Genomic DNA, 27,354 nt, shown 5'->3' on the forward strand with positions numbered 1-27,354 from the left:
GAGTGAAGAGTGAAGAGGGAAGATGCAACCCCTCCCCTGTATACATCTTAGCTTTCACCTTAAAGACGTGGACACTACTGGTAATTGTCAAAGACCAGTCTTCTCACTTGATGTATCTCTACATATGCATCAAAATAACAAACCTGTGAAAAGTTGAGCTCAATTGGTTGTATAAGTTGCGAGATGTTAATGAAAGAAAAAACACCCTTATCACACAAAGTTGTGTGACTTCAGATGCTTGATTTTGAGACCTCAAATTCTAAATCTGAGGTCTCAAAATCAAATTGGTGGAAAATTACTTCTTTCTCGAAAACTACATCACTTTAGAGGGAGCCATTTCTCACAATGGTTCATACTATCAATCAACCTCTCTCCATTACTCGTTACCAAGTAAGGTTTTATGCCGATAATTATTTTGAGTAATTACCAATAGTTTCCAGCGCCTTATTTAAGCCTTGCTCTCCCAAACATGTAGAGCGGTTTCGACAATCTAGTTTAAAGTCCAAAGAGATGAACTTAGAACCAAAGACACGTGGTGATCAGAAATAGAGGAGGTGCAAAGTGTCGTGGTAGTGGTGTAGGAGAGTCGAGAAGAGTAGTGATTGAAAGAGAACAGGTGATCGTAGCGACTGCAGGAGTGAGCCCCCAATACAATTTGAGGATGAGGTGGCCCTCTAGCACACTGCCTACTAGTGCATCATAAATAAGTAGGATTTGAAACTTTGCATGGTGGAAATACGATATGGAAAGGTTTGCGGTAACACCATGAATGACTGTCTCTAATGAGCTTGGGTGGTTCTGAAAAGAACCGTTGGTTCAACTCGACGTTTTGATCGGTATGCTCTGATCGTCTTCTGGAGAAAGCTTTCTCCAGAAGACGATCAGTGCAAAGCTTTCTCCAGAAGACGATCAGAGCATACTGATCGAAACGTCGAGTTAAACCAATGGTTCTTTTCAGAACCACCCCAACTCATTAGAGATAGTCATTACATGGTGTTACCGCAAACCTTTCCATATCGCATCATAAATAATTATAATAAGAAGAAACAATGATGTCTTCTATAGCGCCGGTATCCACAAAAAGTGCTCATGGTGCTAGCTTCAACAAACAAGTTCCCTCTTGTCGATTCTCCAGAGGTGCAAAAATAATGGAGAGACTATGCTAAAACTGTACCTTGTATGAGATTGAACAAGTCTGTGAGAGCTCCTCAAAATCTGCACCTACAAATTCCACCACTGCAAAATAAAGTATATACAAATAAGCTGAGCAAGAAAAACAATCAATTGGTGTCCGTGACAATGAACCCTTTCCCATGAAATATGCTAATTACATTCACGCATGCGTACAGACCCTGGTGGTTGGCAAACGCCATAGAGTTGTGCACTGAGCAGACGCGCAACCGCGTCTACGTCGTCAGCCATTAGTCGTGTAAAAAACAGCGCAATGTTCCCTTATTTTGCCAACCAAAACGATAGTGCGCAGGCGCTATGTGCAATTTACATATTTCATGAGAAGGGTCTATTCCTGCCTTAATACAAGTTAATAGAGTGAATTCATTATGGACGGCGGATGGTTCTGCGATGGTGTCACGACCCAAAAATAGCAAAAAAGTATGCGTTAATAAGATATAAAATTGTCCTCACCTGTCCTCACTCCTGCAGTGTTCAATGCATCTAGTGTTTCTTGCGATAGTGCTGGGCAAAGACCTACCCTCAGATGAGACATATCTTGCTGTTATGGATCACTGTGTCCCTATAAGGATATAAAACAAAAAAACACCAAAGTATCAGTATTCTGCAAAGTGCTCCCTCATATATTCATCAAAATTCATCAAAGGGCCCAATTTTATAAAGGTGCTTAAGCAGAAAATATTGCTTAACATTTATCTACTTAGAAGCGGAAATGATCATGATTACAATCGTAAACTGGTTGGTAACCTTATTCTGGTAAGCATAATTTTTGTGCTTTTAAGCAGCTCTATGATTGGGTCCATAACAGCCCACAGTTGACCATAGGTTTGTATAGAGAAATTTGGGTCTTCGTAAACAAATACCCAATAGATCACAATCTGTAAGGTAAAAAATTTTCAAAAATAATATGCAGATTTTGCTAGCACCAGCTTTCCTTTAGTAAACGCGAAGTCGGAACAGCATTGAATGTGTAGTGGTCATCACAGGTGCAGGGAAATATTGAAAGATAAAACACCCCTGTTGCATGTTTTCAGATGCCCAGAATTTCTCAGATTAATATTTTGGGGGTGAAATAAATTATCTTTTTCTCAAAAACTTCATTACTTTAAAAAGGGGGTTGTTTCTAACAAGGTTTCATAGTATCAACAGCTCTCCAGTGCTCTAATAAGTCTTAGTCTTACCATACAAGCCATTATCCCCATAAAATGAACTGTTGTAAATTAGACAATGAAGAAATGTCAGTTTTTACTTTCATTAGACAGAGGAAACCCCAAGAAGGGAAAACCCACTCAGTCAGGTAGAGCCTTAAAACCTAATCCACAGGTAAGGCGCTGGTCCGGAAATCGAACGGGATAAGAAAATCACATCACTCACATGACCACTACAGAGCCAACCTGGGCCCAATTTCATAAAGCTGCTAAGCAGACAAATTTGCTTAGCATGAAATTTCTTCCTTGATAAAAACAGGATTACCAACCAAATTTCCATTTGTTGCATATTGCTTGTTACTAGTATTCAGCTGTTGTTTGCTTATCCTGAAAATCACGTGGAAACAGCCATGGTTTTTCACTGGTCCCAACAGTTTGTTCCATTCTAACATGTGTAAAGCTCAGATGGGAACGCATCCAGTGACAGATATAGCGAAAAGGCAGAAGGTTGACTAGACTTCCATGAGTCGTTCGTGATTGGATCACTGCGCATGTACATTACTGTACAGTAGCCAACCAAGGGCCGACTAAAATGTGCCCACTCGAATTTGCTCTTGACAGTCCAGTGCAACGATCAAACACTGCGCAAGTCTAAATGTCATGACCGACTGTACTGTATGAACGAGTTTTAGTGTCAGCATCTTATACTAGCCCTAATGGCGGCCTCCTTTCGTTTGTACACTACATACTGTTTGATACTGAAATGTTTGAGTCCATGATTTAAAGGGCTAGTGTTAGCACAGTGGTGACTAGTGTTGTAGGTCTCGAGACCTGGCCTCGGTCTTGAGACTGTCTCGAGACCTGGCCTCGGTCTTGAGACTGTCCCAAGACTTTTTTTGATGAGTCGTCTTGCACGGACTCCCCATCGGATGTTAGTTAGGGTCTCTGTCTTGGTCTCGGAGGTCTCAACTTCGGCGTCCAAGCTTGAAGTTTGCGTGCACAGTTTTGCAAGCTTGACATGAACTGTATGGCATAAGCTGCTCTGAGCTGCTCTGTGGATATAGGGGAGGCTCTAATTCCTGGGGATGGGTGGTAGGGCTGAGCAGCACTGTTGGTATAGGGGAGGCTCTAATTCCTGGGGATGGGTGGTAGGGCTGAGCTGCTCTGTGGGTATAGGGGAGGCTCTAATTCCGGGGGATGGGTGGTAGGGCTGAGCTGCTCTGTGGGTATAGGGGAGGCTCTAATTCCTGGGGATGGGTGGTAGGGCTGAGCTGCTCTGTGGGTATAGGGGAGGCTCTAATTCCTGGGGATGGGTGGTAGGGCCGAGCTGCACTGTGGGTATAGGGGAGGCTCTAATTCCTGGGGATGGGTGGTAGGGCTGAGCTGCTCTGTGGGTATAGGGGAGGCTCTAATTCCTGGGGATGAGTGGTAGGGCCAAGCTGCACTGTGGGTATAGGGGAGGCTCTAATTCCTGGGGATGGGTGGTAGGGCTGAGCTGCACTGTGGGTATAGGGGAGGCTCTGATTCCTGGGGATGGGTGGTAGGGCTGAGCTGCTCTGTGGGTATAGGGGAGGCTCTAATTCCTGGGGATGGGTGGTAGGGCTGAGCTGCTCTGTGGGTATAGGGGAGGCTCTTATTCCTGGGGATGGGTGGTAGGGCCGAGCTGCACTGTGGGTATAGGGGAGGCTCTAATTCCTGGGGATGGGTGGTAGGGCTGAGCTGCACTGTGGGTATAGGGGAGGCTCTGATTCCTGGGGATGGGTGGTAGGGCTGAGCTGCTCTGTGGGTATAGGGGAGGCTCTAAATCCTGGGGATTGGTGGTAGGGCTGAGCTGCACTGTGGGTATAGGGGAGGCTCTAATTCCTGGGGATGGGTGTTAGGGCTGAGCTGCACTGTGGGTATAGGGGAGGCTCTAATTCCTGGGGATTGGTGGTAGGGCTGAGCTGCACTGCGGGTATAGGGAGGCTCTAATTCCTGGGGATGGGTGGTAGGGCTTGGCTGCACTGTGTATAAGGGAGGCTATAATTCCTGGGGATGGGTGGTAGGGCTGAGCTGCTCTGTGGGTATAGGGGAGGCTCTAATTCCTGAGCATGGGTGGTAGGGCTGAGCTGCTCTGTGGGTATAGGGGAGGCTCTAATTCCTGGGGATGGGTGGTAGGGCTGAGCTGCTCTGTGGGTATAGGGGAGGCTCTAATTCCTGGGGATGGGTGGTAGGGCTGAGCTGCACTGTGGGTATAGGGGAGGCTCTAATTCCTGGGGATGGGTGGTAGGGCTGAGCTGCACTGTGGGTATAGGGGAGGCTCTAATTCCTGGGGATGGGTGGTAGGGCTGAGCTGCTCTGTGGGTATAGGGGAGGCTCTAATTCCTGAGCATGGGTGGTAGGGCTGAGCTGCTCTGTGGGTATAGGGGAGGCTCTAATTCCTGGGGATGGGTGGTAGGGCTGAGCTGCTCTGTGGGTATAGGGGAGGCTCTAATTCCTGGGGATGGGTGGTAGGGCTGAGCTGCACTGTGGGTATAGGGGAGGCTCTGATTCCTGGGGATGGGTGGTAGGGCTGAGCTGCACTGTGGGTATAGGGGAGGCTCTGATTCCTGGGGATGGGTGGTAGGGCTGAGCTGCTCTGTGGGTATAGGGGAGGCTCTAATTCCTGGGGATTGGTGGTAGGGCTGAGCTGCACTGTGGGTATAGGGGAGGCTCTAATTCCTGGGGATGGGTGTTAGGGCTGAGCTGCACTGTGGGTATAGGGGAGGCTTGAATTCCTGGGGATTAGTGGTAGGGCTGAGCTGCACTGTGGGTATAGGGGTGGCTCTCATTCCTGGGGATGGGTGGTAGGGCTGAGCTGCATTGTGGGTATTGGGGAGGCTCTAATTCCTGGGGATGGGTGGTAGGGCTGAGCTGCACTGTGGGTATAGGGGAGGCTCTAATTCCTTGGGATGGGTGGTAGGGCTTGGCTGCACTGTGTATAAGGGAGGCTATAATTCCTGGGGATGGGTGGTAGGGCTGAGCTGCTCTGTGGGTATAGGGGAGGCTCTTATTCCTGGGGATGGGTGGTAGGGCCGAGCTGCACTGTGGGTATAGGGGAGGCTCTAATTCCTGGGGATGGGTGGTAGGGCTGAGCTGCACTGTGGGTATAGGGGAGGCTCTGATTCCTGGGGATGGGTGGTAGGGCTGAGCTGCTCTGTGGGTATAGGGGAGGCTCTAAATCCTGGGGATTGGTGGTAGGGCTGAGCTGCACTGTGGGTATAGGGGAGGCTCTAATTCCTGGGGATGGGTGTTAGGGCTGAGCTGCACTGTGGGTATAGGGGAGGCTCTAATTCCTGGGGATTGGTGGTAGGGCTGAGCTGCACTGCGGGTATAGGGAGGCTCTAATTCCTGGGGATGGGTGGTAGGGCTTGGCTGCACTGTGTATAAGGGAGGCTATAATTCCTGGGGATGGGTGGTAGGGCTGAGCTGCTCTGTGGGTATAGGGGAGGCTCTAATTCCTGAGCATGGGTGGTAGGGCTGAGCTGCTCTGTGGGTATAGGGGAGGCTCTAATTCCTGGGGATGGGTGGTAGGGCTGAGCTGCTCTGTGGGTATAGGGGAGGCTCTAATTCCTGGGGATGGGTGGTAGGGCTGAGCTGCACTGTGGGTATAGGGGAGGCTCTAATTCCTGGGGATGGGTGGTAGGGCTGAGCTGCACTGTGGGTATAGGGGAGGCTCTAATTCCTGGGGATGGGTGGTAGGGCTGAGCTGCTCTGTGGGTATAGGGGAGGCTCTAATTCCTGAGCATGGGTGGTAGGGCTGAGCTGCTCTGTGGGTATAGGGGAGGCTCTAATTCCTGGGGATGGGTGGTAGGGCTGAGCTGCTCTGTGGGTATAGGGGAGGCTCTAATTCCTGGGGATGGGTGGTAGGGCTGAGCTGCACTGTGGGTATAGGGGAGGCTCTGATTCCTGGGGATGGGTGGTAGGGCTGAGCTGCACTGTGGGTATAGGGGAGGCTCTGATTCCTGGGGATGGGTGGTAGGGCTGAGCTGCTCTGTGGGTATAGGGGAGGCTCTAATTCCTGGGGATTGGTGGTAGGGCTGAGCTGCACTGTGGGTATAGGGGAGGCTCTAATTCCTGGGGATGGGTGTTAGGGCTGAGCTGCACTGTGGGTATAGGGGAGGCTTGAATTCCTGGGGATTAGTGGTAGGGCTGAGCTGCACTGTGGGTATAGGGGTGGCTCTAATTCCTGGGGATGGGTGGTAGGGCTGAGCTGCATTGTGGGTATTGGGGAGGCTCTAATTCCTGGGGATGGGTGGTAGGGCTGAGCTGCACTGTGGGTATAGGGGAGGCTCTAATTCCTTGGGATGGGTGGTAGGGCTTGGCTGCACTGTGTATAAGGGAGGCTATAATTCCTGGGGATGGGTGGTAGGGCTGAGCTGCACTGCGGGTATAGGGGAGGCTCTAATTCCTTGGGATGGGTGGTAGGGCTTGGCTGCACTGTGTATAAGGGAGGCTATAATTCCTGGGAATGGGTGGTAGGGCTGAGCTGCACTGCGGGTATAGGGAGGCTCTAATTCCTGGGGATGGGTGGTAGGGCTTGGCTGCACTGTGTATAAGGGAGGCTATAATTCCTGGGGATGGGTGGTAGGGCTGAGCTGCTCTGTGGGTATAGGGGAGGCTCTAATTCCTGGGGATGGGTGGTAGGGCTGAGCTGCACTGCGGGTATAGGGGAGGCTCTAATTCCTTGGGATGGGTGGTAGGGCTTGGCTGCACTGTGTATAAGGGAGGCTATAATTCCTGGGGATGGGTGGTAGGGCTGAGCTGCACTGCGGGTATAGGGGAGGCTCTAATTCCTTGGGATGGGTGGTAGGGCTTGGCTGCACTGTGTATAAGGGAGGCTATAATTCCTGGGGATGGGTGGTAGGGCTGAGCTGCACTGCGGGTATAGGGAGGCTCTAATTCCTGGGGATGGGTGGTAGGGCTTGGCTGCACTGTGTATAAGGGAGGCTATAATTCCTGGGGATGGGTGGTAGGGCTGAGCTGCTCTGTGGGTATAGGGGAGGCTCTAATTCCTGGGGATGGGTGGTAGGGCTGAGCTGCTCTGTGGGTATAGGGGAGGCTCTAATTCCTGGGGATGGGTGGTAGGGCTGAGCTGCACTGTGGGTATAGGGGAGGCTCTAATTCCTGGGGATGGGTGGTAGGGCTGAGCTGCACTGTGGGTATAGGGGAGGCTCTGATTCCTGGGGATGGGTGGTAGGGCTGAGCTGCTCTGTGGGTATAGGGGAGGCTCTAATTCCTGGGGATTGGTGGTAGGGCTGAGCTGCACTGTGGGTATAGGGGAGGCTCTAATTCCTGGGGATGGGTGTTAGGGCTGAGCTGCACTGTGGGTATAGTGGAGGCTCAAATTCCTGGGGATTAGTGGTAGGGCTGAGCTGCACTGTGGGTATAGGGGAGGCTCTAATTCCTAGGGATGGGTGGTAGGGCTGAGCTGCATTGTGGGTATTGGGGAGGCTCTAATTCCTGGGGATGGGTGGTAGGGCTGAGCTGCACTGCGGGTATAGGGAGGCTCTAATTCCTGGGGATGGGTGGTAGGGCTTGGCTGCACTGTGTATAAGGGAGGCTCTAATTCCTGGGGATGGGTGGTAGGGCTGAGCTGCTCTGTGGGTATAGGGGAGGCTCTAATTCCTGAGCATGGGTGGTAGGGCTGAGCTGCTCTGTGGGTATAGGGGAGGCTCTAATTCCTGGGGATGGGTGGTAGGGCTGAGCTGCTCTGTGGGTATAGGGGAGGCTCTAATTCCTGGGGATGGGTGGTAGGGCTGAGCTGCACTGTGGGTATAGGGGAGGCTCTGATTCCTGGGGATGGGTGGTAGGGCTGAGCTGCACTGTGGGTATAGGGGAGGCTCTGATTCCTGGGGATGGGTGGTAGGGCTGAGCTGCTCTGTGGGTATAGGGGAGGCTCTAATTCCTGGGGATTGGTGGTAGGGCTGAGCTGCACTGTGGGTATAGGGGAGGCTCTAATTCCTGGGGATGGGTGTTAGGGCTGAGCTGCACTGTGGGTATAGGGGAGGCTTGAATTCCTGGGGATTAGTGGTAGGGCTGAGCTGCACTGTGGGTATAGGGGTGGCTCTAATTCCTGGGGATGGGTGGTAGGGCTGAGCTGCATTGTGGGTATTGGGGAGGCTCTAATTCCTGGGGATGGGTGGTAGGGCTGAGCTGCACTGTGGGTATAGGGGAGGCTCTAATTCCTTGGGATGGGTGGTAGGGCTTGGCTGCACTGTGTATAAGGGAGGCTATAATTCCTGGGGATGGGTGGTAGGGCTGAGCTGCACTGCGGGTATAGGGGAGGCTCTAATTCCTTGGGATGGGTGGTAGGGCTTGGCTGCACTGTGTATAAGGGAGGCTATAATTCCTGGGAATGGGTGGTAGGGCTGAGCTGCACTGCGGGTATAGGGAGGCTCTAATTCCTGGGGATGGGTGGTAGGGCTTGGCTGCACTGTGTATAAGGGAGGCTATAATTCCTGGGGATGGGTGGTAGGGCTGAGCTGCTCTGTGGGTATAGGGGAGGCTCTAATTCCTGGGGATGGGTGGTAGGGCTGAGCTGCACTGCGGGTATAGGGGAGGCTCTAATTCCTTGGGATGGGTGGTAGGGCTTGGCTGCACTGTGTATAAGGGAGGCTATAATTCCTGGGGATGGGTGGTAGGGCTGAGCTGCACTGCGGGTATAGGGGAGGCTCTAATTCCTTGGGATGGGTGGTAGGGCTTGGCTGCACTGTGTATAAGGGAGGCTATAATTCCTGGGGATGGGTGGTAGGGCTGAGCTGCACTGCGGGTATAGGGAGGCTCTAATTCCTGGGGATGGGTGGTAGGGCTTGGCTGCACTGTGTATAAGGGAGGCTATAATTCCTGGGGATGGGTGGTAGGGCTGAGCTGCTCTGTGGGTATAGGGGAGGCTCTAATTCCTGGGGATGGGTGGTAGGGCTGAGCTGCTCTGTGGGTATAGGGGAGGCTCTAATTCCTGGGGATGGGTGGTAGGGCTGAGCTGCACTGTGGGTATAGGGGAGGCTCTAATTCCTGGGGATGGGTGGTAGGGCTGAGCTGCACTGTGGGTATAGGGGAGGCTCTGATTCCTGGGGATGGGTGGTAGGGCTGAGCTGCTCTGTGGGTATAGGGGAGGCTCTAATTCCTGGGGATTGGTGGTAGGGCTGAGCTGCACTGTGGGTATAGGGGAGGCTCTAATTCCTGGTGATAGTGGTAGGGCTGAGCTGCACTGTTGGGTATAGGGGAGGACTCGAATTCCTGGGTTGGAGGCTCTAATTCCTAGGGATGGTGGTAGGGCTGAGCTGCATTGTGGTATTGGGAGCTCTAATTCCTGGGATGGGTGGTAGGGCTGAGCAGCACTGCGGAGGTATAGCTGGAGGCTGGCTCTAATTCCTGGGGATGGGTGGTAGGGCTTGGCTGCACTGTGTATAAGGGAGGCTCTAATTCCTGGGGATGGGTGGTAGGGCTGAGCTGCTCTGTGGGTATAGGGGAGGCTCTAATTCCTGAGCATGGGTGGTAGGGCTGAGCTGCTCTGTGGGTATAGGGGAGGCTCTAATTCCTGGGGATGGGTGGTAGGGCTGAGCTGCTCTGTGGGTATAGGGGAGGCTCTAATTCCTGGGGATGGGTGGTAGGGCTGAGCTGTACTGTGGGTATAGGGGAGGCTCTAATTCCTGGGGATGGGTGGTAGGGCTGTGCTGCATTGTGGGTATTGGGGAGGCTCTAATTCCTGGGGATGGGTGGTAGGGCTGAGCTGCACTGCGGGTATAGGGGAGGCTCTAATTCCTGGGGAAGGGTGGTAGGGCTGAGCAGCACTGTGGGTATAGGGGAGGCTCTAATTCCTGGGGATTGGTGGTAGGGCTGAGCTGCACTGTGGGTATTGGGGAGGCTCTAGTTCCTGGGGATTGGTGGTAGGGCTGAGCTGCACTGTGGGTATAGGGGAGGCTCTAAATCCTGGGGATTGGTGGTAGGGCTGAGCTGCACTGTGGGTATAGGGGAGGCTCTAATCCCTGGGGAAGGGTGGTAGGGCTGACCTGCTCTGTGGGTAAAGGGGGAGGCTCTAGTTCCTGGGGATGGGTGGTAGCTGGGCTGAGCTGCTCTGTGGGTATAGGGGAGGCTCTAATTCCTGGGGATTGGTGGTAGGGCTGAGCTGCTGCACTGGGGGTATAAGGGAGGCTCTAATTCCTGGGGATGGGTGGTAGGGCTGAGCTGCACTGTGGGTATAGGGGAGGCTCTAATTCCTGGGGATGGGTGGTAGGGTTGAGCTGCTCTGTGTATAAGGGAGGCTCTAATTCCCGGGGATGGGTGGTAGGGCTGAGCTGCACTATGGGTATAGGGGAGGCTCTAATTCCTGGGGATTGGTGGTAGGGCTGAGCTGCACTGTGGGTATAGGGGAGGCTCTAATTCCTGGGGATGGATGGTAGGGCTGAGCTGCTCTGTGGGTATAGGGGAGGCTCTAATTCCTGGGGATTGGTGGTAGGGCTGAGCTGCACTGTGGGTATTGGGGAGGCTCTAGTTCCTGGGGATTGGTGGTAGGGCTGAGCTGCACTGTGGGTATAGGGGAGGCTCTAATTCCTGGGGAAGGGTGGTAGGGCTGAGCAGCACTGTGGGTATAGGGGAGGCTCTAATTCCTGGGCATGGATGGTAGGGCTGAGCTGCACTGTGGGTATAGGGGAGGCTCTAATTCCTGGGGAATGGTGGTAGGGCTGAGCTGCACTGTGGGTATTGGGGAGGCTCTAGTTCCTGGGGATTGGTGGTAGGGCTGAGCTGCACTGTGGGTATAGGGGAGGCTCTAATTCCTGGGGATGGATGGTAGGGCTGAGCTGCACTGTGGGTATAGGGGAGGCTCTAATTCCTGGGGATTGGTGGTAGGGCTGAGCTGCACTGTGGGTATTGGGGAGGCTCTAGTTCCTGGGGATTGGTGGTAGGGCTGAGCTGCACTGTGGGTATAGGGGAGGCTCTAATTCCTGGGGAAGGGTGGTAGGGCTGACCTGCTCTGTGGGTAAAGGGGGAGGCTCTAGTTCCTGGGGATGGGTGGTAGCTGGGCTGAGCTGCTCTGTGGGTATAGGGGAGGCTCTAATTCCTGGGGATTGGTGGTAGGGCTGAGCTGCTGCACTGGGGGTATAAGGGAGGCTCTAATTCCTGGGGATGGGTGGTAGGGCTGAGCTGCACTGTGGGTATAGGGGAGGCTCTAATTCCTGGGGATGGGTGGTAGGGTTGAGCTGCTCTGTGTATAAGGGAGGCTCTAATTCCTGGGGATGGGTGGTAGGGCTGAGCTGCACTGTGGGTATAGGGGAGGCTCTAATTCCTGGGGATGGGTGGTAGGGCTGAGCTGCTCTGTGGGTAAAGGGGAGGCTCTAATTCCTGGGGATGAGTGGTAGGGCTGAGCTGCACTGTGGGTACTGGGGAGGCTCTAATTCCTGGGGATGGGTAGTAGGGCTGAGCTGATCTGTGGGTATAGGGGAACGTTCTAATTCCTGGGGATGGGTGGTAGGGCTGAGCTGCTCTGTGGGTATAGGGGAGGCTCTAATTCCTGAGCATGGGTGGTAGGGCTGAGCTGCTCTGTGGGTATAGGGGAGGCTCTAATTCCTGGGGATGGGTGGTAGGGCTGAGCTGCACTGTGGTTATAGGGGAGGCTCTAATTCCTGGGGATGGGTGGTAGGGCTGAGCTGCATTGTGGGTATTGGGGAGGCTCTAATTCCTGGGGATGGGTGGTAGGGCTGAGCTGCACTGTGGGTATAGGGGAGGCTCTAATTCCTGGGGATGGGTGGTAGGGCTGAGCTGCACTGCGGGTATAGGGAGGCTCTAATTCCTGGGGATGGGTGGTAGGGCTGAGCTGCACTGTGTATAAGGGAGGCTCTAATTTCTGGGATGGGTGGTAGGGCTGAGCAGCACTGTGGGTATAGGGGAGGCTCTAATTCCTGGGGATGGATGGTAGGGCTGAGCTGCACTGTGGGTATAGGGGAGGCTCTAATTCCTGGGGATTGGTGGTAGGGCTGAGCTGCACTGTGGGTATTGGGGAGGCTCTAGTTCCTGGGGATTGGTGGTAGGGCTGAGCTGCACTGTGGGTATAGGGGAGGCTCTAATTCCTGGGGAAGGGTGGTAGGGCTGACCTGCTCTGTGGGTAAAGGGGGAGGCTCTAGTTCCTGGGGATGGGTGGTAGCTGGGCTGAGCTGCTCTGTGGGTATAGGGGAGGGTCTAATTCCTGGGGATGGGTGGTAGGGCTGAGCTGCTGCACTGGGGGTATAAGGGAGGCTCTAATTCCTGGGGATGGGTGGTAGGGCTGAGCTGCACTGTGTATAAGGGAGGCTCTAATTCCTGGGGATGGGTGGTAGGGCTGAGCTGCACTGTGGGTATAGGGGAGGCTCTAATTCCTGGGGATTGGTGGTAGGGCTGAGCTGCACGGTGGGTATAGGGGAGGCTCTTATTCCTGGGGATGGGTGGTAGGGCTGAGCTGCTCTGTGGGTAAAGGGGAGGCTCTAATTCCTGGGGATGAGTGGTAGGGCTGAGCTGCACTGTGGGTACTGGGGAGGCTCTAATTCCTGGGGATGGGTAGTAGGGCTGAGCTGATCTGTGGGTATAGGGGAAGGCTCTAATTCCTGGGGATGGGTGGTAGGGCTGAGCTGCACTGTGGGTATAGGGGAGGCTCTAATTCCTGGGGATGGGTGGTAGGGCTGAGCTGCTTTGGGTGTATAGGGGAGGCTCTAATTCCTTGGGATGGGTGGTAGGGCTGAGCTGCACTGTGGGTATAGGGGAGGCTCTAATTCCTGGGGATGGGTGGTAGGGCTGAGCTGCACTGTGGGTATAGGGGAGGCTCTAATTCCTGGGGATGGGTGGTAGGGCTGAGCTGCTCTGTGGGTATAGGGGAGGCTCTATTTCCTGGGGATGGGTGGTAGGGCTGAGCTGCTCTGTGGGTATAGGGGAGGCTCTAATTCCTGGGGATGGGTGGTAGGGCTGAGCTGCTCTGTGGGTATAGGGGAGGCTCTATTTCCTGGGGATGGGTGGTAGGGCTGAGCTGCACTGCGGGTATAGGGGAGGCTCTAATTCCTGGGGATGGGTGGTAGGGCTGAGGTGCACTGCGGGTATAGGGGAGGCTCTAATTCCTGGGGATGGATGGTAGGGCTGAGCTGCACTGCGGGTATAGGGGAGGCTCTAATTCCTGGGGATGGGTGGTAGGGTCGTGCTGCACTGTGGGTATAGGGGAGGCTCTAACTACTTGGGATGGGTGGTAGGGCTGAGCTGTTGTGGGTAAAGGGGAGGCTCTAATTCCTGGGGATGGGTGGTAGGGCTGAGCTGCACTATGGATATAGGGGAGGCTCTAATTCCTGGGGATGGGTGGTAGGGCTGAGCTGCATTGTGGGTATTGGGGAGGCTCTAATTCCTGGGGATGGGTGGTAGGGCTGAGCTGCACTGTGGGTATAGGGGAGGCTCTAATTCCTGGGGATGGGTGGTAGGGCTGAGCTGCATTGTGGGTATTGGGGAGGCTCTAATTCCTGGGGATGGGTGGTAGGGCTGAGCTGCACTATGGATATAGGGGAGGCTCTAATTCCTGGGGATGGGTGGTAGGGCTGAGCTGCATTGTGGGTATTGGGGAGGCTCTAATTCCTGGGGATGGGTGGTAGGGCTGAGCTGCACTGCGGGTATAGGGAGGCTCTAATTCCTGGGGATGGGTGGTAGGGCTGAGCTGCACTGTGTATAAGGGAGGCTCTAATTCCTGGGGATGGGTGGTAGGGCTGAGCAGCACTGTGGGTATAGGGGAGGCTCTAATTCCTGGGGATGGATGGTAGGGCTGAGCTGCACTGTGGGTATAGGGGAGGCTCTAATTCCTGGGGATTGGTGGTAGGGCTGAGCTGCACTGTGGGTATTGGGGAGGCTCTAGTTCCTGGGGATTGGTGGTAGGGCTGAGCTGCACTGTGGGTATAGGGGAGGCTCTAATTCCTGGGGAAGGGTGGTAGGGCTGACCTGCTCTGTGGGTAAAGGGGGAGGCTCTAGTTCCTGGGGATGGGTGGTAGCTGGGCTGAGCTGCTCTGTGGGTATAGGGGAGGGTCTAATTCCTGGGGATGGGTGGTAGGGCTGAGCTGCTGCACTGTGGGTATAAGGGAGGCTCTAATTCCTGGGGATGGGTGGTAGGGCTGAGCTGCACTGTGGGTATAGGGGAGGCTTTAATTCCTGGGGATGGGTGGTAGGGTTGAGCTGCTCTGTGTATAAGGGAGGCTCTAATTCCTGGGGATGGGTGGTAGGGCTGAGCTGCACTGTGGGTATAGGGGAGGCTCTAATTCCTGGGGATTGGTGGTAGGGCTGAGCTGCACGGTGGGTATAGGGGAGGCTCTTATTCCTGGGGATGGGTGGTAGGGCTGAGCTGCTCTGTGGGTAAAGGGGAGGCTCTAATTCCTGGGGATGAGTGGTAGGGCTGAGCTGCACTGTGGGTACTGGGGAGGCTCTAATTCCTGGGGATGGGTAGTAGGGCTGAGCTGATCTGTGGGTATAGGGGAAGGCTCTAATTCCTGGGGATGGGTGGTAGGGCTGAGCTGCACTGTGGGTATAGGGGAGGCTCTAATTCCTGGGGATGGGTGGTAGGGCTGAGCTGCTTTGGGGGTATAGGGGAGGCTCTAATTCCTTGGGATGGGTGGTAGGGCTGAGCTGCACTGTGGGTATAGGGGAGGCTCTAATTCCTGGGGATGGGTGGTAGGGCTGAGCTGCACTGTGGGTATAGGGGAGGCTCTAATTCCTGGGGATGGGTGGTAGGGCTGAGCTGCTCTGTGGGTATAGGGGAGGCTCTATTTCCTGGGGATGGGTGGTAGGGCTGAGCTGCTCTGTGGGTATAGGGGAGGCTCTAATTCCTTGGGATGGGTGGTAGGGCTGAGCTGCTCTGTGGGTATAGGGGAGGCTCTATTTCCTGGGGATGGGTGGTAGGGCTGAGCTGCTCTGTGGGTATAGGGGATGCTCTAATTCCTGGGGATGGGTAGTAGGGCTGAGCTGCACTGCGGGTATAGGGGAGGCTCTAATTCCTGGGGATGGGTGGTAGGGCTGAGCTGCACTGCGGGTATAGGGGAGGCTCTAATTCCTGGGGATGGATGGTAGGGCTGAGCTGCACTGCGGGTATAGGGGAGGCTCTAATTCCTGGGGATGGGTGGTAGGGCCGAGCTGCACTGTGGGTATAGGGGAGGCTCTAACTACTTGGGATGGGTGGTAGGGCTGAGCTGTTCTGTGGGTAAAGGGGAGGCTCTAATTCCTGGGGATGGGTGGTAGGGCTGAGCTGCACTATGGATATAGGGGAGGCTCTAATTCCTGGGGATGGGTGGTAGGGCTGAGCTGCACTGTGGGTATAGGGGAGGCTCTAATTCCTGGGGATGGGTGGTAGGGCTGAGCTGCTCTGTGGGTAATGGGGAGGCTCTAATTCCTGGGGATGGGTGGTAGGGCTGAGCTGCTTTGGGGGTATAGGGGAGGCTCTAATTCCTGGGGATGGGTGGTAGGGCTAAGCTGCACTGTGGGTATAGGGGAGGCTCTAATTCCTGGGGATGGGTGGTAGGGCTAAGCTGCACTGTGGGTATAGGGGAGGCTCTAATTCCTGGGGATGGGTGGTAGGGCTGAGCTGGTCTATGGGTAAAGGGGAGGCTCTAATTCCTGGGGATGGGTGGTAGGGCTGAGCTGCACTCTGGGTATTGGGGAGGCTCTAATTCCTGGGGATGGGTGGTAGGGCTGAGCTGGGCCCAATTTCATGGCTCTGCTTACCGTAAGCACAGAATCGGCGCTTACAGAAGCAGAGAATTCTGTGCTTACGGCAAGCGTGTTTCACGGGATAACGGCGAATTTTGGCTTCTGCGCGTGCGTACTCCACTTTATTAGCCATTCTACCCTTACAAGGCTAGCGCAGAAATTTGGTGATTGCGCGTAAGCGGGAAATCGTGATCGTAAGCGCAGAATTTGGCGGTAAGCAGAGCCATGAAATTGGGCCCTGCTGTGTTGGTATAGGGGAGGCTCTAATTCCTTGGGATGGGTAGTAGGGCTAAGCTGCACTGTGGGTATAGGGGAGGGTCTAACTCCTAGGGATGGGTGATAGGGCTGAGCTGCACTGTGGGTATAGGGGAGGCTCTAATTCCTGGGGATTGGTGTTAGGGCCGAGCTGCTCTGTGGGTATAGGGGAGGCTCTAATTCCTGGGGATGGGTGGTAGGGCTGAGCTGCTCTGTGGGTATAGGGGAGGCTCTATTTCCTGGGGATGGGTGGTAGGGCTGAGCTGCACTGTGGGTACAGGGGAGGCTCTAATTCCTTGGGATGGGTGGTAGGGTTGAGCTGCACTGTGGGTTTAAGGAAGGCTCTAATTCCTGGGGATGGGGGGTAGGGCTGAGCTGCTCTGTGGGTATATTTTGTGAAAAGAAATTTAAAGTTGACGTTTCCCATTCCCACTTCCGTGTAACGTTTCTTGTATTGATATCACTGGCGGTCTACTATTTGCAGCCAAATAGCTGTCAACTCCAGCAACCAACCACAAAGCAGATACATGGATTAGTCAGTGAGCAATTTACACGAAGCGCAGAACTATGCGGTGCTGAGCATTGAAGTCTTGTGCCCAGACTATTTTCCATATGCTGGAAAGCGCCCTCTGTTGTCCATTTGTACAAGCTCTGTGAAAAAAAGCAAGATGGCGGCAGACGGCATTGCTGCTTATAAATATTTTTTCACAAGAAAAAAAATCAATTTTTGTAACCGAAATTTAACAGAAACTAATACAAATTCTATTTGAGCTACAATACTTTAAAGTTTTATGCCTCCTGGATTTTAAAGTCACCTGGAAGTGGTATTTTTTCAAAATAAAGCTTTTGTCACTAATATATGTGTTTTGATGAGTGGAATGTGAATAAACAGTTAGCTAAGGTTTTATAAAATCAGTTCTTATGTTATTTACAAATTTAAGAGTAGACCCCGACCCGAGAGGGCGCTGTTCGTGACGTCAATCGAGGCAGACTTTGCCTGTAATGCGTAGAGTAAACACAATTGCAAAGTACATGTACGGACCAAATCGTGAGTTTGTACATTTCAACAACAAAATTTTTTTTTTTCCGGCAATGCCGACCAGGTGTATTGCTGCTGAATGCAGAAAAACACTTTTTGAAATGTACCAACTCACGACTTGCACGTACATGTACTTTGCACGTGTGTTTACTATACGCATTGTAGGCAAAGTCTGCCTCGATTGACGTCACAAAAGGGGTAGGCGGAGTCAGCCCCCCAAACAACTTTATATATTTTTTAAACATATAAATCGTGACAAACAATTACTAACAAAATTGTTTTATTGTTCGTAAGCATATATACTCTTATGTTTGAAAGAAAAAAATTCTATTTCCAGGTGACTTTAAATGTACATTGGAGGAGTTGAAGGCAAGTTGACGGTACCTAACCAGTTGACGGCGAATAACGGCAAGATGCGGCACTGTACTCTAAGCTATGCGCACTTGGGCTCACACTATCAATTGGTCATGTTGGTACATGATGATCACATCGCCAGTGCAGAGTTTCGACATATTTTTGGAAATAATTTCTTCCATGGATATATTTGTTAGCTGTGAACTCATTAAAAATATAGTGAGGGACACTATGATGAATGGAATTGTTGTCAAATTTGTGTTCGCCTTGTAAAAAACCTTTATACCCAGGACGTCAGTGCAGTGGCTGACTGATGTCCGGATAACTTTCCGTATGGCGCCACCACCTTTTCACTCATTTTTACAAAAAGGGATATCTCATTGCTCGGTAAACTAGATACTATATTATTTCATAGCGCATGAAAAAGTGGTGGCGCCATACGGAAATTTTTCCCTTAGGATAATTGTCCGCACCTCGCCACCAATTTATCTGCCCTAAATAAGCTCAACTTACTTACAATCCCTGACAATGAATTTTGTTCTTACCCAAGAAGAAAAGTTACCTCATATATTTGTACATACATCCAGAGAGGAAAAAATGCCGTCCCGTATACACTACCCCTAATCAGTTGAAAAAAAAAATTCAAATTCTTACCTGGAAATATATTAAAACTTAATTTTTACCCGACACATCACACAGACACAGTCGTGACAGTGACACTGACACTCATCTACTGTTAGAAAATTGCTGTAAACCACAGAGTAAGCCCACACCTTCTATATACTGAAATAATGGGACTTATTTACATGTACTTACCTCCACAAAATTTGACAAATGTCGGTGATATACACTTTATAAGCTAAAGCCCACGGAATACACGGCAAACAGCCACACGTGCGCGCGTGCCTTTTGGCAAGGGAAGAAAGTTGACAGATTGGTTGTTTGTCACTTGAGGGCGCTCCTTGATTTCATCGATAATCTTCTTGATTTTTATTTTAAAAATTTTTTTTACTCAAAGTTCAATATTAATTTGTGCTTTTTTAATGTTACTTTCTTCTTGGCACTAAAAAACTTCAATTAACCTGCGGACATTTTAAACATTAAATGATTTTTCAATAAATAGTGCCCGTGTAAAGATATTCAGTCCCAACCCCCCCCCCCCCTGTCAACAAAGGTAAACAAAGGTCAGGTGGTGTGACACGTGCGTGATGTGCTAAGATTAGAATCTGGGCTCACTGTACACACAGTACACACACACACCCTCCGTAATCGTTATAACTAGGGCCAGGGTTCTGTTCTGTAGAGTAGTCTTTTAAATTTTAGTGTGATTTTCAGATTGAATATGAATCTTCCTGTGGAGAAACAAGCTTTGCATGTTCCAGAACTTCAAGAATTAGCTGAAGGTAAACAGTGAAGATTAATAATTACAAAGTCATGAAAATGGGCTATAATTATAAACCATACCAATACCATATCGATTTTGATTATAAATTTGTTCATTTTGATTTGGCAAGTTAAACCATAGAGCAAGGAGAAGAACTCTATGGGTAAACCAGTGCCTTGGGTATAGCATGGAGGTAGAGCGTATAGGTAATGTCCACGTTCCACGTATTCTATGCGGTTGAGCAAAGCATAGAGCAAGTGGGGTGGGGGGGGGGGTACTAGAACTATCCCTATAGAGGTTCGTTCCGCTATCGTCTCTTATTGGAGACGATAGCGGAACGAACCTCATAGTTCTAGGAGTAGGGGGGAGGGCCTGTATTATATTTGATTGGGCATAATAATGTGCTGTTTGAAAGTTTCCAAGTTGATCAAGTTTGTTTGTTTACGTAACATTTAATAAATTAAAAGTTTTAACTTGGAAGCATGGAAGTTGGTCATTAGACTTTGATTGCCCTTTGATTAGTTAGTAATGGATTAGTTACGATAACGTAATGCGAAATTAGTAATGCGATAACGCAACCCTCCTCCCGACGGCCGCCGTCGGGAGGAGGGTTACGTTATCGTAACTAGTAATGGATGTAGTTGTGATTGTGACACTATCAGTGATAGTATCACAGAGGGTGGCGGGTTAAAAATTCTGGATTTTTGGTTACTAGGTGGATACCAGTTGGTGCATCACATCAATTTAAATGCAGATTTTCTTAGGGCACTAGCATGAATGTTGAAGTCAAAATTTCAAAACGATTAGTTTTACATCGTCTCAGGCACCGAGTCCAGTTGGAAGGAATGTCTGGCCTCATAAGGTAGGCCCCTGTATTTGCCTGTGCCTGTGTACAAAAGTTGCAATAACCAGGTAGGCTACTAGGCGTAAACTACAACATATATTGCCTCTGGCACTTTGACTGAGATGTGTTCTGTTTTTCGCCCTATATCCAGTTTTACAAGATGGTTTGCAGTCTCATTTTGAGTCGATTGCTGTCAGTGTTGTTGATTGTCCAGATATGACTCAGAAGCCCTTCACACTTGCAGCACCAGGTGAGTCTACTTTTTGACTGTTTATTTTTTAGACAAAGGAGTTTTCAGTAAAAATAGCTTATTGGCTGCGCTAATCAAAGTTTTTCAGTTTGCAACTCAACAGAACAACTTAATGTAGGTCCAGGGCTCCATGTCACTAAAGATCTACAATCGATCTTAAGGTATGGGTCAATCTTAACTGCTAAAAGCAAAGTGTGATGTCACAATACAAATCTTTATGGTAAAATTTACAACTAATGACCTACTAAACTCGTTTTCATCCTTTAAAGACAATCAATCAGGTCAGTCAATCAAGTCGAGGCCATACAGCATCTTATGAGCCAGCCCAGTTATCTTGGCCCAGCTGTCGATTTCACAAAACTCTTCCTAACTTAAAACTAATCTTAGGACTTAGGACGAGTCCCAACCCTGCACTGTAGCGTGCAGACCTTAAGATTAATCCTAAGTTAGGACGAGTTACCCGTCCTAACTCGAGATAAGACTAGTCCTAACTCTTTGTGAAATCGACCCCTGATTACTTGGTGCAGCGTGCATGTTTGTAGCTCTTCAGTGCTGGCCAAGCCAAAAGACTGAAGATTTCATGCGCGACATTTTACATTCTCTAGTTTTATTCAAATTTGTTTCCAATTACCCTCAGGTTTATGCGGGAGTCCAAGACTCGTTGATGTGGGAGGGGTGCCAAATATACATCCTCTACCAAGGTTTGAAAAGGTTTGTAAAATAAACAATTAAACTCCTTGCATACGACGTGACACTCTCAAGAAGAGCCATCCCTAAGGCTATAAGGAGGCAAATTATTGGCAATCTTTTTGCGTAAAAACGTGCGCATGACCTCCGTGAACGCATATGCAAGGGTGTCTATTGATTTCTATAGCCGTGCATTTAACCTACCTTTCACTGCAAACTACTTCATAAATTCTACTTCCAATTTGTTTGTGTTTTATCTGAACAGCCATCGATTTCACAAAACTCTTTCTAACTTAAGACTAATCTTAGGACTTAGGATGAGTCCTAACCCTGCACTGTAGCATGCAAAACTTAAGATTAATCGAGTTACTCGTCCTAACTCGAGATAAGACGAGTCCTAAATCTTTGTGAAATCGACCCAAGTAGCTTTTATAAACTGTACCTTCTTTAGGTACCATCCACTGGCTGCAGCTTCCCAAATTGCATCATAAACTTAAGTGTAGTCTCATGGCTCTACGGCACTTAAAGCCATTGGACACTTTCGGTAAACAGTATTGTCCAAGGCCCACACTTCGTTTATCACAACTTATATATAAATTAACAAACCTGTGAAAATTTAGGCTCAATCGATCATCGGAGACGGGAGAAAATAACAGGAAAACCCGCCCTCGTTTCCGCACGTTTCGCCGTGTCATGACATGTGTTTACTATAATCCGTAATTCTCGATGTCGAGAATTGATAATTGTTTCAATGTTTTCTCAAAAAGTAAAGCATTTCATGGAATAATATTTCAAGAGAAGTCTTTTACCATTACCTTCTGTAAACCCTGTAAGTTATTTGTTAATCTGTGAACTTTTCTGTTCCGAAAGTGTGTAATGGCTTTAACAGTTGCATGGCTTCTGACTGAACGAAGAAATTCACCAGTAGGGAGGCTGCCAACAGGGCTAGATAGCTGTTGGTAGAGGGCTGGTGTGGCAGGAGATTTTGTCTCCCCGTAAATTCAATCCCCCACATGGCAAACTGTGTACAAACTTCTTCTAATAGTGCCCTCTTTTGAATCATCCTCCTCCAGCCCATGTTAATTTCCCATTGGGGGACCAAATCTCTGATTGATAGAATTCCCTGGGACATTGGCACATTAATAGTTAATTCAGAGATCTTGGTTCAAATTCAGCTAGATAGTCCATTTGGCTATGTCCAACCCCAATTCTTTTTAAATTTACCCAGCCAGTGTCCCTAGTTGCCTTTTATTTGCTATGTTTTTATTTTCATAAGATCTATGATTTAGAGAAATTAGCCGAGCTAGCTGAACTACCAGGTGCTTTTATGATTGGTGCAGGAGCAGGTCCCTTTAAACATGTTGGAGTAAACAGTGAGGTAATTGTATAGGGTTTCATTTTTCGTTTAATTTCATTTATTCTGGCTGTGAAGCCAAGGACTTTCAGAAAAGTGAAGTTTGAATCACAATACTTCTAGCCAAGAACCTCAATGGAGAAAGCGATTAGGAGAGAAGTTTCAGTTTTAGATGACAGAGGAAAACCCCAGAAAATTATTCCAGGGAAAACCCATGCAGTCATGGGGTCTGAAACCCAGTCCACGTAGTGCCCCTGGGGTAATTCAAACCATGGTCCTAGAGAAACCATCGGTCAGTCTTCAAAGAAACCAACAAACAAACAAACACTACGGTGATCAACAAAAGTATAAAATTCTTATTTACAAGATTTAAGCTTTTAATTGTTTTACATTCTCTTTTGACAGTTGATGCCAAACCTCGTTGCTGCAAGTTCCACCAAAGAACAGATCAACTGTACTCACAACATGAAAATAGATGTCAATGATGGAACACCAGTCTTAGAGAAATGCTCGAGTACGGAGTGCGCCCTCATGGTCAATCTTCTGTGCTCTGAAGGCAAACCCGGAAAGGTACATTGATCAGTGTTGTACCTTCCCTTTAAAAGAACGGTAAATTTTTTGGTCCATTACAATGGACCCTTCCCATGAAATATGCTAATAACATTCACGCATGCGTACAGACCCTGTTGGTTGGCAAACGCCATATGGTTGTGCACTAAGCAGACGCGCAATCGCGTCTGCGTCACGCACCTATTAGCCATGTACAAAACGGCGTGATACTCCCTCATTTTGCCAACCAAAACGTTAGTGCGCACACGCTATGTGCAATTTACATATTTCATGGGAAGGGTCTATTGAGTCCAGTTATGATGTGTTCTTGTGGGATCAGGCGGACGTGGGAGTTAGGCCTTTTAACCCTGTAGAGACCACAGCGGCTACAAGCAGCTTGTGCAAAAATGTCTTTAGCCGCCGCAAATGGCTGCAAGGTTTGACCTACTTCCATACACATAGGACATACATACACCTAGCATTCCGTTTGATATAACGAGACTTGTTTTCACAAAGGGTTCTCATCATTCTCCCTACAAAATGGTCCTCTAGCCAAATGCCAATTAAAGGCACTGGATGCTATTTGTGTTTTCAAAGACCAGTCGTCTCACTTGGTGTATTTCAACATATGCATAAAATAAAAAACCTGTGAAAATTTGTGCTCAATCAGTCGTCCAAGTTGCGAGATAATAATGACAGGAAAAAAAACATGTGCTTTCAGATGCCTCTTTTCGAGACCTCAAAATCTAATTTTGAGGTCTCAAAATCAAATTCATGGAAAATTACTTCTTTCTCGAAAACTACATTACTTCAGAGGGAGCCGTTTCTCACAATGTTTTATACTATCAACTTCTCCCAATTGCTAGTAACCAAGTAAGGTTTTATGCTAAGAATTATTTTGAGTAATTACCAATAGTGTTCACTGCCTTTAAACCATCTGAGAACCAGTGAAAACTCCCTCCAAGTAGTCCACACTCTAAACATATTGCCACTTGCTTTGGCTTTATAACTTCCTGCAGCGGTGTTATATATATATAAAAGGAGCCTTATGCTATTTGTCAGGTTCTCTGCAACTAATTGTGTAAACAAATATGTGGTGATTCTTTCAGGTTCTAGAAGTCAAAGCAAGCAAGAGGACTTCGGAGAAGGATTTTGTGGCTGCCATGAGGGAAGTACTAAAAGCCAGATACGGTGATAAACCAGTAGGGCTTGGAGGAAGCTTCCTGATTGAGAAGGGAAAAGCATGGCTGCATATAATGGTACTGTAATAGTAAGAGTAATACTGTTTTTATATGGCACATTTTACAATAACACTACAGTATTAATGTGCTTTATGTTAGTGCCATGTGCTGTCGATTACACCTAACTCTTCCTAAATTAGGATTAATCTCAGGACTCCGGACGAGTTAAGTTCCATATCTATAGTCATTAGGACGCATTGAACCTGTCAGTAATGCTTCTCAGATTCAATTTTGGGAGATAACATCCGAGATATGTTTTTCCATTACTTCAAAGTAAAATGATTCTCATAATGCTTTATACTATTCAAAGCTGCTGTACTTCAATCCAAGTCAGTTTTATCAGCATTGATTAGCAAACAAACACATTTCCTTTAAATAATGTTGTTTGGGTTTTTTTTCCAGCCGGATTTTTGTAAGAGTCCAATCACCAGTATAAAAGAGAATGAAGCCTGGCTGAAGTTTTATGACTTTGATGCACCAATCATCTGCCTTAGTGTCTTCTATTCCACTGATCCGGTGAGTATCCATGTATTTTCAAAAAGACTTGATTTTGTTTATTCAGTGTCAGCAGGGGCTGATTTCACAAAGATTGTCCTAACTTAGGACTAGTCCTATAAGACAGTTTCTTTATTCCTATTGGTCTAGAGCAACGGCCGGGACAGTTGTGCCACATTATGCGATACGCGCGACGCGCACAGCAATCTCCATATAAGGAGTTGTTTACCCGAGGGCCTTACCATTTCATAGCTGGAGGGGTGTTGTGTTGAAAGAAATCATTGAACAATTATAACTTTTGCATTTGTTTTACTTTTTGACACAAAGTGTTGATGGTTTTTGACCAAAAAAGTATTTATGAATGGGAATCAAAGTGTGTTGAATCGGTTTTCAACTAGTGGTTTAAACCCGCCGAGGCCTGGTTCTTGATTATTTACCTTGACTTCGTCTCTGTGAAATTATCAAGAACCAGGCCTCGGCGGGTTTAAACCACTAGTTGAAAACCTCTTCACCACACATTGATTCATTTATTAAAAACTAAAGGCTAGTCCCAACTCGAGATAAGACTTATCTTAATTCTTTGTGATATCCACCCCTCAGCTGCCAACTCTTCCTGAATCTGCAAAAAGTTCCCTGGAAATAAATCAATCTTTCCATGTTCTAAAAATCTGATTGTTGAAACCCTTTCCCAGATTTGGGGTTTCAACAATCAGTTGAAAATAAATTCTGAATATCTCTCCGATAGTTGGACAAAGTCTCTGACATTCACACAATCCCCCAAAAATTGACACATTTCAAAAACGCTTATGAAAGTCTGGAAAGGCAGAATATGAGTATTATACACTAGTCGGTTGCACAGTTGTCATCAGCCAACAGGGCAAGTTGAGAAGCTGTGTTTACTAGGCCATAGCGGTTTGACTAGGCAGTGGTTGCTGAATGCGCGTAAACCATGATAAGGTGCTACATAATTGGGTCTCAGAATTCATAACTTCAATAACTTTATATATTTGGTTTACAGTAACACAATGTGTGTATCTACTTGCCAGGTAGAGTTTGTTCTCTAGAGTAGTGTCTTGCTATATATTCTACTAACCTTTCTGAAAAAAATGTATACTAAACGCCTTGAGTATGTACCTTCTTGGTAGATACTTGCGCTATGTAAGACTTGGGTATGTACGGGGGCTAGTGGAGTTAACGGAGAGCCCTGTATTTTATACAGAAAGTTTGATTATTTTACTGTTTACTTTTTTGATGAAATCTTTCTTATCATCTCCTAGGGTCTTGACCTACGTATAGAGCACACCCATTGTTTCAGTCACCATGGTGTAGGCGGACATTATCACTACGACACCACACCAGATGATGTTGTCTACAGGGGTTATTTCATTCCAGCCGAGAGCGTTTATCGAGTGGACAGACCAGAGGAGCAGTGGATACCTACAGATAAATAATTATCTTATCTAATAGCTTAACAGCAATTCTTCATCGATCTTGAACTCTTGGTGGTAGCAGACACTACAGTGGTACCTGGAAAATTTCCTAACGAGTTGACCAGCATTCTTTTGTACAAGTGATTTGCAAACTAGAAGTCCATTCATAAATACCCTAGACAGTTTCTCTACTCCGCGTCACATGGGGGTGTTTAAACCTTTGATAATGACCAGCTGGAGCTGTTTATAACAAGCTGGCTTCTGCGTGTCGGGCATGCAAGATTATCACGCGGAACGCAATTCATAGCTATAGTTACAGCGCGTAATCTAAACGCGCGCGCTTAATCTAAGCGCACGCACATACACACACCCCACGCGCACCAAACGGATTCTTCACAAAGTTTTGGGAAAAAATATTTAAAACCTTGAATTTTCAATTGTTAAAGTGTCTATCATTGTATTTTTTACGTAAAAAAAAAAAGGGCATTTATGAAGAGTAGTGACTCGTTCTTGGACGTCCGTTTAAAGCGTTGGAGGGTCGTTGCCGTGCGATAAAGGCCCGAGCCGAATCACACGGCTGCCGACCCTGAACTCGTCGCTACCCTTTTATTCCCTTAATAACTGATGAGATGATTACTGTGAGATGATTACTGTGTAGCCCAACCCTAAACCCAACGCTAGGAAGCGCAGTAACCCAGGTAACCCAGGTACCCCCGCATTGTCTGCTGCCACCAAGAGTTCAAGATCGGTGAAGGATCCACTTTCCAGATCTAAAAAATAAAGGAATTATCAAAATTGCATTTCTCTGCTTTTGGATCAACAATTCCTTTCTACAAGAAACGCTATACATGTAAGCAAGTGCCTAATATTTAATACAACACACACTAAGTAAAATCCAAAGCGTTTGCTCCATGAACATAATTAAAAGAACTTACGATTTGCCGAGCTCAGCTCTCCTCTGTGCCTCACCAGATCCAATACATCTGTGCCGTAGCATGAGCAGAGAACTCTGGCTGCCTATCTCAAACTGCACACACCTCACACCCAACTGACTTGAAAACTGGTACTCTGATCATAGTTTCACTTTCTCCAATTCACATCCCACACTACCACTCTGTTCATTCATGTACACCAGTGACATTCCCAAGACATTCCTGAGGGACTACGCCCCACAGAACAAAAGAGACCGACCCTAACAATGCCTTTGTACTTATATTGCAAGTACTGCTGCTGCACAGTAGCGCTTGCACACATGCCCAAACTATTTACAATTAGGCAGCAGCTGCACAGTAGCACCTGCAGTAGAAATTGTATGTTAGCCAACAAATTAATTACAGTAGTAAATCATGGCCCTTCATGGTGGGCCTAAAAAATACAAAATAAAACTTTCAATCAACTTCTACATGTTTGGTTCTAGCTT

At 48.7% G+C, this 27,354-nt stretch overlaps 2 protein-coding genes across 6 annotated transcripts in view; one reads left to right on the forward strand and one right to left on the reverse strand.

Moving 5' to 3' along the window:
• The window catches only part of LOC139938916 (DNA repair protein RAD51 homolog 4-like), a 155,628-nt gene extending 137,020 nt beyond the window's left edge, over positions 1–18,608 (reverse strand). For 4 of the 5 annotated variants that reach the window (XR_011786233.1, XR_011786234.1, XR_011786232.1 and 1 more), the window contains exons 1-3: positions 18,517–18,608; positions 1,645–1,753; positions 1,175–1,236 (exon numbers count right to left, since the gene is read on the reverse strand). Coding sequence is in view for 2 of the 5 variants with exons in the window: in XM_071934587.1 (XP_071790688.1) it covers positions 1,175–1,236; positions 1,645–1,726 (144 nt within the window). In the remaining 3 variants the exon portion in view is untranslated. Of the gene's footprint in view, positions 1–1,174; positions 1,237–1,644; positions 1,754–2,668; positions 2,884–18,516 lie in introns of those variants that run through there. The other variant, XM_071934588.1, reaches the window with a different exon arrangement.
• Positions 18,609–18,933: 325 nt separating this feature from the next.
• On the forward strand, positions 18,934–27,336 carry LOC139938686 (ester hydrolase C11orf54 homolog). The gene is made up of 8 exons (XM_071934302.1): positions 18,934–19,103; positions 20,080–20,178; positions 20,816–20,889; positions 22,142–22,243; positions 22,625–22,789; positions 23,878–24,027; positions 24,412–24,525; positions 25,782–27,336. Exons 1-8 carry the CDS (start codon positions 19,043–19,045, stop codon positions 25,953–25,955), a joined length of 939 nt encoding a protein of 312 aa, XP_071790403.1. The 5' UTR covers positions 18,934–19,042; the 3' UTR covers positions 25,956–27,336.
• Positions 27,337–27,354: the final 18 nt, after the last annotated feature.

The sequence above is a fragment of the Asterias amurensis genome, chromosome 6 (genome assembly GCF_032118995.1).
Source record: "Asterias amurensis chromosome 6, ASM3211899v1".
In the NCBI taxonomy this organism is placed as follows: domain Eukaryota; kingdom Metazoa; phylum Echinodermata; class Asteroidea; order Forcipulatida; family Asteriidae; genus Asterias; species Asterias amurensis.